This window comes from Sebastes fasciatus, chromosome 18 (assembly GCF_043250625.1).
Source record: "Sebastes fasciatus isolate fSebFas1 chromosome 18, fSebFas1.pri, whole genome shotgun sequence".
In the NCBI taxonomy this organism is placed as follows: Eukaryota; Metazoa; Chordata; class Actinopteri; order Perciformes; family Sebastidae; genus Sebastes; species Sebastes fasciatus.
The window spans coordinates 25,086,317-25,104,472 of record NC_133812.1 but is presented as its reverse complement, the minus strand read 5'-3'; the positions used below and the strand labels follow the sequence as shown (position 1 = coordinate 25,104,472).

Genomic DNA, 18,156 nt, shown 5'->3' with positions numbered 1-18,156 from the left:
ATTTCTCCTTGCTAGTAAAGAATCGTTGTAGCTGTCAAAATACTCATGCCAATACAACCTTAAAGCACAAACTCTGCTGTCACACTCCAAGCAAACTGGCAAGCCCCAATGCACATCACACTGACACGGCAAATAGGATGTTAACATTACGTTAAAGGTGCAGTGTGTAGGATTTGGCGGCATCTAGCGGTGAGGTTGAGGATTGTGAAAAACGCAATAGAGCCAGTGTTTAGCTTGTCTGTTCTGGGCTACTGTAGAAACATGGTGGCCGGAGGACCCGCTCTTTATGTAGATTTCTTCTTATTCTGTCGATAAGAAGACACAACGAGGTCGATATTCATCAATACAATAAATTATTAGTTCTGCGTTATTATACAAAATATACAGTAGATGCATATCTAGGGTGTTCAGTGAGCCCCCTGAACCAATAACACATATCATCATCATTATAGTGTTTATTTTACTCTATATTATGTAATCAGCATTTTATTGCCGATCATTATTATCTCTTTTATTCTATTTCATTTTATTAAAATGTTATTATTTTAATACAATCTGCTTATTTTGTGTAGTTTCATAATTTGTATTTATTTATTTTTATTTCCTTGTATTTCCTTGTATTTTATTTATCTTTTATTATCTTAAATACCCATCTGTTATTGCTTTCTTATTCAATGAACTTTTATGCATTTTGTGCATTAGTCTCTAAATCCATTTTTAACACTCTTTAACTCTATATTTTTGTCAATCGTCTGTCCAGCACTTTGAATTGCATTTGACTTGTTTGCAAGGTGCTATATAAATACAGTTTAATTGACTGAACCAACGCAAACTGCTCCTGTGACTGCTCCTATAATTCATTAAAAATTCTAAACACAAAGAAATCGGTGAATGCCACAGAGTCTCTTACATCACTCATACATGCAACTTAACAATGGATCTGTTCATGTGAGTGGTTATTGTGTGAGGCGTATTGTTTCTGGAAACACACATTGGTATTGAATTTTTCACCGCTGTGAGCATCACAATCAAAATTACATTGACCCCCATTGTGTCAGGGTGGATGCAGACATCGCAGTGAAACCAGGACAAAGAAAACCCAAACTGTCCTTATGGCATAATCTGTGTGAACTGACCCTTTGATGAGTAAAAAGGTGTTTGCAGTTTGTTACTCAAACTCATTACCGATCCTCCGCTGCGTGCCCCCTTTGGCTGGGTGACAGTAGAATTATGTCATATTGCATGGTCGCTGACAGCATCAGAATCAGCCTCTCAGTAACCTGTGATTAGCCAGGGAGCTTGTTTGCTTTGGGGCATTGCATATGTTCTGGATGTTAAGTAAATTGGCAAACATCTGGGATGATATGAATAACCTGAATTTCCCACTAAACTTGGGAAATGAAATAACCCCCTGCTGTGCGGCTGATGAACAGCGTGCTCAGGCATCCTAATAAATACTTGCTCATAATTTCGACTCGGCTCTCACGCTGAGAGAGGGCGACAGGGGCGGCTGGCGAGGTCTCGCCGCTTTGAATGGGGGCCGTGAGAATAAAGACGCCGCGAACGCCATGTGTGAGTGTTGGGTTAATTTACTGCCTGTGCTCTCAATTCAAAATGCAAACTGAATCTGCAGTTAACAAAGTAATGTCGCTTAATGTTTAATTAATTGATAGAACTGTTTTTTTATATATTTCGATTTACGAGGGGAAAATGTGATTTGACCCCGACGGTAATGTGTGTCAAGAGTGAAATTACACCACAGTGGGGATAAAACAGGGAGTTATGTGCTGTATGTTCTTTCAACAGCGTCCACAAAGGGAGCAGAAAGTGTCCATCAATCTTGAGAACACTGTCACCAAGGCCACTGTGAAATATGAGGCAAAGCACTGTCTGCATTACCTTGCACTGCAGCTGGATTCACACAATATCACACGAAAATCAATCTCGTCAGGCATCGAGTAATGCTTGTGTGTCCGGGCCAGTGGATCTGAGAAGTGAAGCCAATGCTGAAGTGCCTTAAACTGTCATTCTTTCTAACAGCCAGCAGGTTGCGACTCCTCTGGTTGCAAAAAGAAGTCTGATTGTATAGAAGTCTATGAGAAAATGAGCCTACTTCTCACTTGATTTATTACCTCAGTAAACATTGTAAACATGAGTTTATGGTCTCAATCACTAGTTTCAGGTCTGATTCAATACAGCATGATGTTCATTTAGTAAATTATGGTCCCATTTAGAGTCAAATAGACCATAAAGCAGGGGATGCTTTAGGGCGGGGCTACCTTGTGATTGACAGGTCGTTACCGTGCCTGCCCTTTTACCAAACAGTTTCCAATGACGGCTTCTCAGATGGTTCTGTGGCGCGTCAGGTTACAACACGTTCTCATCCAGACTTGTCGCATACCACCACTTTGTCACGCCTCTTGGTGTCACGCCCCTTGATGTCATGCCCCTTGGCATTACTTTAGGATTAGGCAACAGAACCACTTAGTTGGGTTTAGGAGAGAACTACATGGTTGGGCTTAAAACTACTGAACGTTGTGAACACGAGACACGAATGAACAGCTGATTGTAACGTGACACACCTTGTGTTTGTTGGACCCATCCACTACCCCTCCCGCCCATCCTATGTTTGTCTTTTTGCTCTTTAAACTACGTCACCACACTCCCGGCGCACTTTCCCTGAGCTGGGTTTAGATTGTAGTTATAGAACGCCCGCTGCGTTTCATACCGGCGCTAAGGGGTGCCTTGTGTGGCGCTGATGGCCTTGACAAAGCCACGGTATTTGACGCCCTGGGGATGAGAACAGGCTGCAGGTTACTATCCGCAGGGCTAATCATAGACAACTTGAGAGGGATCAGGCGGGTACGTGGGATGAAAGACAGTGACAATATGACATTTTTTCCAGGTCATCAAAAAAGAAAAACAAAATTGTTGGAGAGCTCATCCATGTGTTAACATGTTCATTCTGCCCAGCAGACGTGTCCATCCTCACACATGTAAACACACCGACAGTCTGCAGCCAGCAGCCTCCGCTGTAGCCGAAGATGACAGCGGCTGTAGGATCACAGGGAAGCAGGTAAGTGTCGGGTCAAGGGCGAGGCTATCATCACAGGGAGGGAGACTGGAGCTGGAGGCAGTAATCTAACAGCGTGTCTAATCGCAGCTTCAGACTCCATGACTTCACCCATCTGCATGGAGAGCAGAGAAAAAAACTCCACTCTGAATTATAAAACCTTCAGCGGGCCGAGCTTCAAAAGCCAGAACTACACGCTCGTGTCTTAGAGGAGAACATTCCTCGGAAAAACCGACTTTAGAGCGATGGAGACGAAAAAGACGAGCTCAGATATCAGGTGTTTAGTTATCTGCCAGAATCAAAGAGCTAAAAGCACTCTCCTTTAATCCCCCCCCAAAAAGAGAAACAAAACTAAATGATGGAGAAAATATCCTCAGTAGAATTACTCTGATGACTAACATGGATGGGAACATTAGGGCTTATTCATAATAAGGCTTATAGGTAATACCTTTCATCCAAGGCTCCTTTAAACACCCGCTTCCTCTAATATTAACTGGATAATTGCAGGGTGATGTCAGATACATGCGCCTGAATTTACATATGATTAAACTGTGCATAATCAAACTGACATTGAAACCTTTTTGTTGGAATTCAGGCCAGTTAAGATTTTTTCGTGGGGGTCTATTAAAAAAAAGGCTGGCAGTGAATTCATCATAGCGGGAGAAATTTATGGATTCAGCTGGTTGGGTGCCAACTGGCAAAAGTGGCTACTTTTCCATTGAAATGCCACAAGCACAGTCCATCATTTCCCCTCCTGTTAATGGAAGACATTTTTTTTTAGAGCACTTCAATTATCATACTCCATGCTGCGCAATTTGAATTTTGCTTTTCTGCATTATCCGCTTGAGACAGAGACAAATGTGCAGTCGATGTGAAGAGAGAGGGCCAAAATAAGAAGAGGCAGAGTTGGACGAGCTAGCCCGGCTGCTGCTGCAGCGACTGGAGCCATGCTGGTGGCTTTAGAGATGGCGGGCGGTCGTTCGGCCCAACACCGAAATATTACAACAACTACTGGAAGGACTGTTACTGACTCTGGGGATCCCTCTAGTGCCCCCATGAGGTTTATATTTTTGTTTTTTAGTGATATATCTTGACAACTATTGGATGGATTGCCATGAAATTTGATGCAAATAGCCACGGTCCCCATAGGATGAATTCTAGTGACTTTGGTGGTCCTCTGATTTTTCATCAGGCGCCATCAGCAGGTCAAAGTTTTCATATCTGGAAATGCATCCAAAATGCTTCTTAGCCTTTTAGATGAGGGGCAAAAATGTCTTCCAAGACCTTGAACCTTGACCTCTACAGTAGATACTTTGGTGATTTAATATATAACTACAGCCGTTCTCATTCCCAGGGCGTCAAATACCGACGCTTTGTCACGGCCGTCGGCGTTTGATAACGCCACACGAGGCACCCTTTAACGTTGGTATGAGACGCATGCAGGCACTCCATTAACTACAATGTAAACCCATCCCGAGGTGGATACTACTAGCCTTGGATGTCTCTTAAGGTTTTGGCATCAAAACCACTTAGTTAGGTTTAGGAAAGAACTATATGGTGGTCTCACAACTGCTACATTTGTACCGTGAAAATGAAACTGAACGTTGTGAACACGGGACACGAACGGACAGCTTGAAAGTGAACCTTAACGCACTGACCAAGATGCCTTATTAGACGAGTTGGGAGTGTGGGGGGTCAAACCGACTCGAACGAGGCCTTTCAACTTTCCTGATTTCCTCCTCACAGAGATGAAAACCCATCCCTCACCCCAGCTCTGCCAATGACGACATGCTCTCATCGCTCGGGGCCATCATCTGCCATCAGGATGAAAGTATTAACCTCTGCTATACGGCTAATTGCATAGTCGCTTTTAACTTGTGCTTGGTCATCAGGTTCTGAGAGGACAAAGGGAGCGAGAGGAAGACGGAGGACTGAGAGGTGGAAGACGGGAAAGAGGTGGACGTAGAGAGAAGAAAGCCAGATGAACGGGAGCGTATGTCCAGACGTGAGAGAACTTTTTGTCCTTTAGCTGCCGCTGAGGCGATTCCGCTGTCACACAATGACACCATAATTACAGAGCAGGGACCAGAGGAAGACAGCCACTGCCCACTTAGCCTCCACAGTGGGAAAATCAGCAATTACTCCTGCTCCACGTCTGTCGTTACATCCTCTGGATCTTCAGCGTGTTTTCTTTAAGATAACGGGCACATTTATTTTCCCTCATGCCCTAAAGACAGCCAATATTTCCTCACATATGCACATCCAAGAAGGATGAAGGACTCCCTTTTTCCTGCTGGAGGCTGCCAAATATGTTAGAGCATTAAGATTTAATCAGAGTCTGCAGACAGGCCAAAGACTTCTGTAGGAGTGATATTTCTGTCATTGTTGTTGCTCTGCTCAGAGGTAGAAAGCCCTCAACGACATATAATGTTTTTTTTCTCAGTTGAGGAATGATAACATCTCTTTTTATTGGTGCACCTACTGTGATTAGTGTTTGGCACTGTGCATGAATGGTTGATATACGGCAGCCCTGGGCGATTATTATCCCCACCACATTCATCACACCAAGACCATTGATTTGCAATTAGTCCAAGGGTGGTGTTACATACTCAGGTCTCTCTTCTTACAACCAGGTACAGTATCTTTTGTGTGCCGCGGCTCAGCTATTGTTGTCAAGTCCCACTGTGTCGCCCCGGGCTCTAAGTCAGCGCGGATAAAGTATTCAGCAAGTGTGATGTTGTCGACTTCCAGCGTGATCCTCTGAATCGCTGTGTGTATAAGTATGCAGGCGGAGTGGCGGCGTGTGTCTCCTCAGTCTCCCGCTCCTTCCCCCCCTTCGTGATGTACGCAGGCGGTTTTTATCAAACCCTGACTGGGAAGACAGATGGCTTTGAATAGGGGAGCCTAATGTAAAAGTGTGTGGAGTATGGCGGAGGGGGAGATAAGAGGCAGCCGGCCATTTCTCTCTGGCTGTGTTGGGGTACAGGGCCTTAAATCACCTGTTATCTCCTGCAGCCTCAGCCAGACGCTAATGGTCATCACAGCGGGCTGAACCCGGCAGGCAGCAGCAGCGGGTGGGAGGGGGTGGGGAGGCGGGGCGGGGCTGCATCTGGAGCTGTGGACTCTCCTCTCAGCAGCGGCGGCTGCAGCAGCAGCTTCACACAGAGGGATGGTGGGTGATGCAGCAGCAACATTAGTCTTTGTGCTGTACAGTGGAGCCGACGTCCCATCGACACAAAGCCCATTAGGTTACTGTACAGGGTGACATCACTATCCAGGCAGACTTATAGTTTCAAAGACGGCACTTTAAAAGGGATGTTCTGGTTTCTTTTTTCTAAGTTTTGGCCATCATTTGGATTGGTTATGATCAGACTAGGGCTGTCAATCGATTAAAATGTTTAATCACGATTAATCACCTGATTGTCCATGGTTAATCGTAAGTAATAGCAAATTAATCGGACATTTTTTATCTGTTCCAAATGTACCTTAAAGGGAGATTTGTCAAGTATTTAATACTCTAATCAACATGGGAGTGGGCAAATATGCTGCTTTATGCAAATATATGTATATATTCTTCGGGCTGTCAAAGTTAACGCAGTATTAATGCAAATTAGTTTTAACTCCACTAATTTCTTTAACACATAAACGCAATCAATCTTTCGGAGGTTATAGCTCAGTTGTAAAGCTAGAGTGAAGATACTGGTATCATATGAAACTAGAAAAACCTAAGGAATCCATTTGTACCAACCATGTCATACTAGCTTGTGGTGAAAGACGTTAAATAACGCTCCAAACTTACGCTAAATTTTGGCGAAGAAAAACTGTCATGGCCACTTTCAAATAGGTCCCTTGACCTCTGACCTCAAGATATGAGATGGTGGAGCTAAGTACAACCGAACGCCTAATAAGATGTTTTTAAGCGACAACATTTTTTTATAATTAACTTTTGTTAACTGAAACCACACTGTGAAAGAGTTAAAGTTGTAAGACGAAAACACGGACAACTCCCAGACCGGGCAACGCCGTGGTAGCGACCTGTCAATCACAAGGCAGCCACGCCCTAAAGCATCCCCTGCTTTATGGTCTATCTGACTCTAAATGGGATCATCATTTACTAAATGAACATCATGCTGTATTGAAGAAGACTTGAAACTAGTGATTGAGACCATAAACTCATGTTTACAATGTTTACTGAGGTAATAAATCAAGTGAGAAGTAGGCTCATTTTCTCATAGACTTCTATACAATCACACTTATTTTAGCAACCAGAGGAGTCGCTGGCTATTAGAAAGAATGCAAGTTTAAGACACTTCAGCATTGGCTTCACTTTTCAGACCTGGAGGTTGTCCACTCACACCAAAATAATACTTTAACAACTGTACAAAACTTTGCTTCAATAAAACACTCTCTAAATTTGGCAAAAATGTGTTTTTAGTTTGGAACTATGGCTATAAATCTGAACAGACATTCAATACCCGTTTTTAGTACTTGACAATTTTAGATTCTTGGCGCTGTCTGGACCAAAAGAAAGCAATGAGCCCTTCTGTCTATTAACCCACTGGTCCATGTTGCTGTTTTTACGTCCAGTGGACAGCATGAGAGAGCTCAGCACCATCTCACAGGCGTGGTATCTGAACCAGGCGAAACAGCACTGGTGGCTAATTACAGCAAGTAATTGCTCACATGAGAAGATAAAGTTAGACGGGGGGTCTCTCATTAGCTGGCTTTTGGGTTTATACACACGTTCACCAATCATGTAAGTTCTAGTTCAGGTGTGACCTCTTTTTGTTTATCCTCCCATCACACAATCCTGTTAGAAAATGAATTGGAGAGAGAGAGTGGATGTGCATAAAGGACGAAACAAAACATAAAATGAATTATTACGTCTGCATTTCACTGTGTTTGATGACCAAATAATAAATGCTGGTGACAGACCGGCCACCTTGCATGCTGATGACCCCTCTGCAGTTAAAATGTGTGTATTGTTGTTGGAGGCGTAACAGGGAGTGATGAGGAAAAGTGCAGCAACAGACAGACTGCACCGAGTTAATCACCACACAAAAATTAATTGCCCTTAATAGCAGATGAAGTTATATAATTAGTATTCAGCTTCGTATCGTTTCCCCCGCGGCAGCCCAGTATCATATCTGGTCTGGTACTGGTTCACGGCCGGGGGATTGATAACCTCTTATCTAAACCATTATATTTAATGGTAAAAACCAAATGTGAGTGGTAATTATCCCTCATGGCACTAAAAACTGTGTGCGCACGCAACAGTGGTAAGTACAGTTGGACTGTAAACCGTGATGGATGTTTGTTACGGACGGTTTGGGGAATGATTTCATTGTTTGCTTTAATTTTCTCTCCAAAATAAGTTTGAACTGGGGGTTTGATTACAGGCAGCTTCTGACTAGCAGTGGGGTCTTACATGAACACATTCAGTCTTTAACGCAAACTGTTTTTTTTCCCACATTATGTCATGGTTTGAAGCATAGAATGTTTATAAAGATGGACGACATGACAGCTACCCAAAAGTGAAGCCAAAACATCTTGATCGCCCCCTGGTGGCTGGCTGCAGTATAGCTCATAAGTCCCGCCCCTCCATGTTGCGGGGTGGACATGAGACAAATTAAAAAGTCAAAGTACACGTCAAATAATTTTTTTGCAAAGGCGCTTTCTGTCATTTTAGGTAGTTCTTATCACGCTGATGTATGTTCAAGTGTTTTTCTGATGAGTTTTAATTAGTTATTTGATGCTATAAAAAGGGGGTGAGACGTCATGATTGACAGCTGCTCTGAGTGAAGTAGTCGCAGCCGGAGACTCGGGAATTATACGAGAGAGGAGATGTAACTTTGACTTTCCATAACTGTCACGAGTCTGTGTAATAGAGCATGTGTCAGTTTGATCATAAATGTAGTTAGAGTTTTTATGGTTAGTAAGTAGCCAAACAGCTACCCTGGTGCTAACGTAGCAGCTAGGTGGCTCTGCAAACAAGCCTCGGCTGTGCTCAGGTCGTTATTGGCGGAACCTTGATACAGCGGCTCCAGCCCCCCCGATCACTACTGTACCAGCTCTGGCTCCAAATGACGTCAAATCTAAAGATGTCAGCTCTAAGGTGACCAGGAGTCCCACTTTACGAGGGACTGCACAGCATTTTTATCCCAGTTGTTACTGCTTCCCCACATATTGAGACGATGTCCCACATTTTTAGTTTTCCAGAGTCAAACCACTGCAGGACAGACGCTTTTTTAGAAATCTGGCTTTAATCCAACGGCTGTGAAGAAAGCAGGGAAGGCTGTAACGTGTCCCACATTGTCCCACATTGTCCCACACAAACATACTCTTTGTCACACATCTGGTTTGTTGGGATCAAGTCACCCCATTCAGCTCCCGTATCCGGGATATTTTGGCTTCACTTTTGTACAGTGGGAGGAAGTAGAGATGCGTCGTCCATCTATATATACAATCTGTGGTTTGAAGTGTCACATTCACATTCTTCCGTGCACCAATCAGAGTTTAACAACATTAAATCAGAACCTGATGAGTTGCTGAGCTGTTTGGTGACTACCATTTGATTTCTGTTTGGTCATAAATATCTAATGTTAAAGAGAAATAGGCTACTACTAAACCTAAATAACTGAGACACATCCCTCACATCTCAACAATTACTGATTGACAAAACTATGAAAATAAGATCTTACGCTTCATAACAAACCACAATTGTCCTTTAAAACATCACATCACAATACTCCATTCACCGCCATCATTACCATGCATTAATATGCATTATTGTGACATCATAGTCACAGTGCTAATAACACACTTGCTCTTCATCAGGCTGGTGACACAAAGCGCTTTGTCTGCTTTACAACAAAGGAAGCTGCAGAGAGTCGAGTGTCTGCGGCGGCTCCATTATCTGTGTGACATCACAGAGCGCCGAGGCCAGCTGTGTTCCTCATGAAACTGTCAACAACTTCCACGCAGACCAAAACCTGCACAATAAGCTCAACACAAATTAAACATTCTATCACCTGCTGTTATGCTCGCCGGATGAGAGCAATATGTAGAACTTGTATGGACTGCTGGTACAAGAGTACCTGTGTTACATGAATAGAAACATGTAGGGGAGAACGGGGCTGGTCTTCACACTTTCATTTGAAATGCAACAACCTGACACATCGTCTGATTCAAGAGAACATAAACAGGAGAAATCATTTCTATAAGTGCATTTTAAATCCTTATATAATAATACTCAACTCATCCTTAAGTCAGTCACTCATTATCAGTCATATGTGTCAAACCAACGCCGAAGACAATGTGACAAGAATCCCCCAACTGGGATTTTTTGCCAGCAGCTAAGCTCCACATAGCTTCTTTATTATAAACCCGTTGTGTAAAAGCCTCGAAGAGAAACACAGGAGATATTTACATTTTGACATGAAACACACTAAAAGTCCTCTCACCTCATTGTCAAGTGTCTTACTCCTGAGTGAGCCTGACCTCTGACCCCAAACCTGAAAATGTCAGTCCCAACATATTTTAGCAGCGCCCTCTAGGGAGCGAGATCTAATGAATGCTATTGAAAGTTTATATTATGAAGTATACTTAAGTAAAGGTCAAGTATATATTTCCCAAGTATGTACAGTAACAAGTATACTAATGTAACGTGAGGGTTGGTTGTGTGGTGGTGGATCACTCTTCAGGAGAATAAACATGCAGGATGGAGACGGATAACTTTTTAAACAGCCATTAACTGTTCTTCCCATTTCATCTGTTTCACAACAACAACAACAACAACACTTCCTTGTTCCTAACTCACATGTCGTATTACTAACCAATCAGAGGCCAGAAGGACCTGGACTAAAGGTCAATCTCAGGAAGATACTTACAGGCAGATTCCAGATATTATTAGAACTATTTCAAAGATGCTGCTGTAAATATTTGAACATGTAAATATGTAAATAATAATCTTGTAAACATAAATATGTAAATAATTAACTGTGTAAACATTGTAATTATATTTTTAGTAACTTAGCTCAAATATATGAATTAACTTCTAAACGTAAGTGTACTACTTATACTTCTTGGGAATAAATTGGCCCACTTTTTAGTTTATAAGTTTACTTTTAAGTGTACTTTAAGTGTAAGAAAAGTAAACTTTAAGTACACAACTAGTTTACACCTAAGTTTTATTTCGTACTGCAACTATACTATAAGTATACTGATGCTTGTAGTCCACTTTTTAGTTTATGAAAGTACTCTTTAATGTTTATTCTCAGTAAACCACTAGTTTAATAGTTTTTATACTCTAGGTATACTCTCTATTTGTAGCCCACTTTTTAGCAGAGATGGGGACTCGAGTGTATGGGATCTTTGGTTTTCTTTCCCCTAAAAGGGGGGACTTTTTGCCAAGTACCTGTATTTGCCGGTCTGATGTATTGCGTATTGAGTATACAACTGAAAGATAAAAAATATAAGGTACAATCACAGCAGTCTGGCAGTCCGACAATGGAATATATTCTTGAAAACTGTATGTCCAAATACACTGCAAGGGTCTAACAGTCAAATTAATTCGGGCAGACATCCACCTCCAAACGGAGAGCGGAGTGGTTGAAGCGTTAAACCTGCTGCATGAAGCATATTCTTTATTTCATTCATTAAGAGGTGATGTGGTAGCAAATGGTTCTTTTTTCCAAATAACAATAAAGTCCTCCGGTGCGTCGGCACTCCATTACAAACACTGATTTACTGGATTCACAGCAGGGATCACAGTACAGTACGTGGTGCCAAACAAAACGCCTTAGTTCCTCTGAGTAATGAAGTACTTCTCGGCGGCTTAAGTTGGCCCCGCTCCGTGCCAAGAACCAGGTTTATAGAATCACGTTTATAGTGAGTCGAGATAACAGGTGGGATTAAAAATACTGGGCTAATAAAACAAGCCAAACGGCGGCCGATTTGCAGAGTTGATTTAAGGTTAAGAGGAGACAGATTTACACGGCTTCTATCTTCTTTGCCTCGTGAAAAGCCGACAGTTTCTTGTTGGAGTTCGTCCCCTCAGCTTTGATGTGGGCCAGGTACCGTAGGGCAGACCGCACTTGTTACTGCTGCGCCAACAGAGTGCTGATTGGAGCCGGCCGGGACTACAATAATCATTTCCATTTCCTCTCCCTTTTTCATGAGTCAGTCAGAATTAATTCAGCTGCCCTTTACAAGATTAGAATTCCACAAGGCGACGGCGTTCCCACTTATCTCTATATAATATGAATTCCATCAGACTTACACGGACACATTGAAATCTCGGTCCATGTTCTTGGAGCATTAAAGGACAGCTTCACAGTTGTTTTGTCTTAAAGCAACACTCACACATGGCCAGATGTGTATTGAGAGAGCTGTTGTTCATACTGGCCGAGAGGTGATTCCAGTGGAAGTCTTCAATCTATGCAAAAGTTTTGAAGTCAGCCGAAGCCAAGTTGAGTATCAGGCTTCAGTTTGCTTTATTCAAATCAAATGTGTATTTTGCAAAGTTCGCCTTTACAGCTTTACGGATGGCATTGTCAGTCTGTCCACCACTTTGGTTGAGACGGAAATATCTCAACACCTATGGCGTGGATTGCCATGACATTTTGTACAGACATTCATTGTGCCCAGAGGATGAATCCTACTGACCTTGGTGATCCTCTAGCGCCACCACGAGGCTGACATTTGTGATTCAGAGTAAAATATCTCATCAACTATTGGATGGATTGCTATGAAATTTGCAACGATATTCAAGGATAACTTCTATTTACCAAACAATTAAATCAAATTCCCATCAGCCTCAGCTGTACTTTGTGTTTAGTGCCAATTAGCAAATGTTAGAATTCTAACTTGGGCTGGGTATCGTTTAAAAAAATTACAATACCAGTACCAATACCAGTGCCCTTAAAGTGACCCAGATACCAGTAGAGTACTTCATTCGTTACCCATCATGTGAAGGGAAGCTGTGTTTGTGCCCCACTGGCTAGCTACTCGCCGCCCCTCTGCACTGCATTCATATCCTGTATGGGGGATGTGTCTAGAAGGTAACACGCAAATTGCAAAACTCTTGCGAGATGGTTAAGGTTAGGCATCGACCTTGAATAGTTAAGGTTAGGATAGGTCATCTAGCAGCGAGTCTCACGAGAGTTTTTGCAAGAGTTTGCAAGTTTTCTCAATTTGCGGGTTACCTTCTAGACACAACCCTGCATGGGTTGTAGCTGCTGCGATAGTGTGCCAATCACACGTTGCATTAAATCAAAGAACATGGAGAAGTTTTGATACCACTTGGTACTGAGTTATTGTGGTCGATACCTAGCCCTAACTCAAACACGCTAAGATGGAGAACTAAGTGATTATTACCTGGTAAACATCAGCATGTTCGAGGTGTCTCTGTGTTACCATGTTGATGTTAGTACTTAGCTCAAAGCACCACCGTGCCAGAGTACATAGAGCTGCCTACATGGCTGTAGACTCTCAGTCCTGCTAGTGCAAAACCCCCTCGTTGGTTCACACTATCCCTCCACTGCAGCTCAGCAAGGAAACACTGTTGGATCTTGCAGGAAACAGTATGGCCATGTGAGTATTGCTTTCAGGCAGACTTGAAAAAAAAGTAATCTGTTAACACCTGCGTTTGTAAATGGATGAGGCACTCAGATGAGACAGGTTCCCTTTCAACACACACCTTCATGTGGGAGGCCTGCAAATGGCCTCTCTCTCTCTCTGCTCTCAACGAGCGCCGCAACAATTAGACCACGAATGCAGAGAAAGAAACCCGCCTGCTAAAAAACAACAACCCAGAATGCTCTCTATCAGGAGCCGAGTCCAATTAACAGAATAATTAACTGAACTAACGTCTCTCTTAAACGACTGTTACAGGCCACTGTGACAGCGACGAGTGCATTTTAATTAAAGTGCCCTCCAGTTAGCGTGTGCGCTTATAAAGCCCACGAGGGACTCTTTCCCAGTGAAGAGAGACGTTCAATGAACTGCTGCACGCTGCATGTGCATCGTGAACGCTTTGTCAACGCGGGGCTAAATTGGTTGCGGATTGTTGTCAGGCAGCGGGGAAAAAAAGAACCCAATAAAACTATTATTCTCCCTCGCACACACACACACACACCCAAAAGCTCATCTCCGCTACCGGCGCCGCGGCTTTCCTTATGGGCGTCCAATGAAGCGTGCAGATCAGCGTCGAAATTAAAGAGGGATCTGTAATGAAACTCCCAGAGCCCCCTCAGTAAGAACGTAACAAGACAGCCCATAAATAAGACACACGCAACGAGATCATAAACGATTCAGGAAGCAGGAAGTAGGACACCAGACGAGAGCAGGAAGTCTACGGCTCCGCGGGGAGAAGTGTTTGCTTATTTGGGGCAGAAATGTAATGTCGCTGTCACAAGGAATATTTGAAATGAAGGACGGTGATGTCTCTGTTGAAGGAACTGATCTCGCTCTTCAGCTTGAAATGGAAAATCAAAGACAGAGTTTTTTTGCTCCGTAATGACTCGAAAATGGATTCACACTCTCGCTGAATGATTTATAAAACAAACTACCTACTTTTGAAGGTGGGAGTGGAGCTCTAATCCTGGGACGCGATAAACTGATTTTCAGAGGCAGGGTCCTCCTTTTTTTTTTTTTTATGGAGATATCAAAAGATGAACTTCAGGTAATGACTTTCACTCTTCAGAAATAGATGGATACCCTTCAGGAAATGAACTCTTCAAATATATATATATAAAAAAAGCAGCAAGCCTTGATTCCCAGTTTGGAAAGTGTGTAACGTTGAAGCATGTTGAGGCTGATTGAACGAGCAGGTGTCGCCTGGTTAAGAGCAAAGGAGGAGCAGATGGTGAAGAGAATCAGGGGGAAAAAAATGGTTTCTCAAGTTTATTCGATCTGTGGTTATCAAAGACAATGCCCAAGAACATAAGTTATGAAAAAAAAAAGCCTTCATGATGAGTTTGATATTATCATTTTTAAACATATTTTTCTCATTTATTTTTAAAACAGCAAAAGTAAAAAAACAAACAAACAGATGGACAGAAGAGATGTCTTTAAAAAAAAGGACATTATCTCAGTGGAGTGCTTCTTTTTGGTGAGCCTCGGGGACGGCTCCTGTGTCTGTGTGCGTTCACCATGAGTTCACCACATAATCTTACCATTGTTCACGAGAGGTCACCAGCGTGAGTGGCTGGAGTTGTTCCAAGTGCTGAGGGGGGGAGCTGAGGACAGACCCCCACCGCCCACCGCCGTCGTCGCCGCCAGCCTCCCGCCGGCCGGCCACACAAACACGATTCAGTCAGGAGGAAAAGCCGGAGATAAAAACACACACACACTGCTCACCGTTAATCAGGCACCAGGTCGTGACATGGCCCCTTAGACACACACACACACACACAGGCACGCTTGATCACGCATCCGTCCACACACACACACACACTGTACAGTATACAATGCACAAGCCCCATACGCACCAAATTAAGACCGTTTAAAAACACTCGATAAAAGCACAATATGGTATTTTAAAATTAATTGCACGTGGAGAGACGAGATGGAGGAAGTACAGTGAGTGGAGCAGGAGGAAGAGGAGGAAGAGGAGGAGGAGGAGGAGGAGGAGGAGGAGGGGGTGAGCATGGCAAGAAGAGGATACAGTACATTCAGTAAACAAAAAACAGGAGAAAAGGAAAAAGAAAGGCAAGATTAGAATCAAAAAACCCACTGAAAAGAATTAAATAAAAATCACTTTTTTTTCCAGTTTGTCATCTTTTTTTTTGTTTTGTGTTTCAGTCATCGATTCGAAGCTCTCTCTGGGGGAGTCTTAGTAGTAGTCCCAGTCTCGGAGGAGAGCGAGCTCGGTCAGTTGTGTAGATTTTAATTGTTTTTCTTGCTTTATTTAAAATCAATCTACATCTCTACAGAGCCGGCGTCAGAGCGCCGGGCAGGGGGAGTAGTGGTGGTAGGGTGCAAGTCTTCCATGATCCTGACATATGCACAGGCATTTACACACATTCGCACACTCACACGCTTTCTCACATAAACACACACAAGAGTGCATTCTCATTCTCATCCCCATCACCCCTGGGTACAGGCTTCTTCTTTTCTTCCCAGCTTAGCGCACTAAGTACGCCTCTCTCTCTTCTGTACAAAAGCAGCCTCTCCTTCCCTGGAATCGGAGTCTGCGTGTTCCTCCTCTTATTATTTTTTTTTTAAATTCATTTCTTCTTTTTACTTCTTCTGAGAGTTCAGCAGTTTGTCCGCCTCCGGGTACGTCGGGTACTTCACGGTCTCGATTTTCTCTTTGACCTTGTAGGAAGGGTAGAGGCCGGTGCGGCCCAGTTTGCGGTTGATGCCTTTGGAGTATCCGTCCCAGTGGTTGCCGGCCACGCCGATCACGTCTCCGGGCTCCAGGGGGATGTCCTCGCTGTTGCGCGGCTGGTGGGGGTAGACGGCGATCTGGTTGTGGGCGTTTTGACCTCCAAAGTAGTAGATGTCGTCCAGGGAGTAGAAGAAGGAGGAAGCATCTGGATGCAGCGTCTGCATAATCTCGTAGGCCACACGGCAAACCTGAGAAACACAACCATCACATCTATATAAATATACATTTATATAAAGCTGCAGAGGCGAGAGAAGACGCTGGTAGAGGGACAAAAGGACTTCTCACTGTAAGAGATATACTTTTGAGCCCCGGTAAAAGAGGGATAAAACGTGCTAAGCGTCTCATTCCGCTCCGATCCTTTCGTGTGGTCTATTAAAACGCAGAGTGTGAACAGGAAATATGAGGCTCACACTTTATTTTTAGGGCTGGCAGGAAGCCCGTCGACTCCGCGTTTTAAACTCTCTATAAAACGGCACTTTAGCGGCTGAGATGATCAGAAATAATGGATGACAAATGCCATTGTAATGTCAAAGCCGTAATAAATGGGCTGTGAATCATGTGAGTGAAAATGAGGACAATGAGGTTGTTGACAATCACATGATTGTGATTAGCACAAAGGTTCCTGTTTGCCTTGTGACAAAACTGGAAACATCAAGTGGTGATTGTCTTTTTCTAACAGTCCCGTTTTAACACAAAACCTTCATCAGTTTTTCTAAAGCGCTGCTCATAATTAATAATATTATCAAGGCCTGTTTTGTTTTTAAGTGTGCTATTAATTAAAGGTTATCTTTGTTACTTGGTTATCCTTTTTCATGAACTATAATTTACTTTTTTTTACTTATTAGTACTGTTAAAGGACCAGTGTGTAACATTTCAGGGGTTCTATTAGCAGAAATGGAATATGATGAAATATAGATAATATATGGACAACAACAAAAAATGCTTTTTTTTCTATCTATATCCAAAAATTCTTAATCGTATTCCACTTCCGTTCTTCCCTGTCTACTAGCAGGCGCACATCAAAAGTCCAATCAGCTCTCCATATTAGTTTGTACTGCGTTAATCCCAACATCAAATCTATCCCAAACTTTAGTATCAAAAACACAAAAACCAAGAATGAACAACTTCATACACACTGTCCCGACATGTGCACTACTGACCTGTGAGGAGAAGGTGCAGACCAGGAAGTCGGTCTGAGACAGGAAGTGGATGTCCAGGATGACTCCTCTCAGCGAGTTCTCGGTGTAGCGGTTGTGAAGGCCCGCCGACCACGAGATGGAGTTATCACTGATGAACTCGTATTCTGGATACCTGGAGGGGACAAAGAGTCAGGAGTCAGATGAAGACAAGACAAGAGAAAGTCAAATTGATATGGAACACATTCACCCGTTGGACAGACTCACATCAACACACACACACACACACACACACACACACACTGGCGGACACTGACTTGGTCTTGGCTTCCTGCAGCAGGGACGGATCGTCGGTTGCCAGGTAAACTCGCTTCTTGTCGATGTGGACGCGTCTGGCCAGATGTTGGAACTGCTCCTCCACATGCAGCATGTACTCCTCGATGGGGTGGAAGGCCGCCTCCGTCCCCACTTTATCTGTCCTCCTCACATGGACTCTGCAGACAGACAGACAGACAGACAGACAGACAGGGTTACAGACTAGTATTACAACTGCT

General features: G+C 43.2%; 1 protein-coding gene across 1 annotated transcript in view; it reads right to left on the bottom strand.

Moving 5' to 3' along the window:
- Positions 1 to 14,964: 14,964 nt before the first annotated feature.
- Positions 14,965 to 18,156, bottom strand: part of fut8b (fucosyltransferase 8b (alpha (1,6) fucosyltransferase)) — a 113,499-nt gene continuing 110,307 nt past the window's right edge. The window contains exons 8-10 of the mRNA XM_074616704.1: positions 17,920 to 18,096; positions 17,627 to 17,777; positions 14,965 to 16,654 (exon numbers count right to left, since the gene is read on the bottom strand). Of these exons, the coding sequence (XP_074472805.1) occupies positions 16,316 to 16,654; positions 17,627 to 17,777; positions 17,920 to 18,096 (667 nt within the window). The 3' untranslated portion in view covers positions 14,965 to 16,315. The remainder of the gene's footprint in view (positions 16,655 to 17,626; positions 17,778 to 17,919; positions 18,097 to 18,156) is intronic.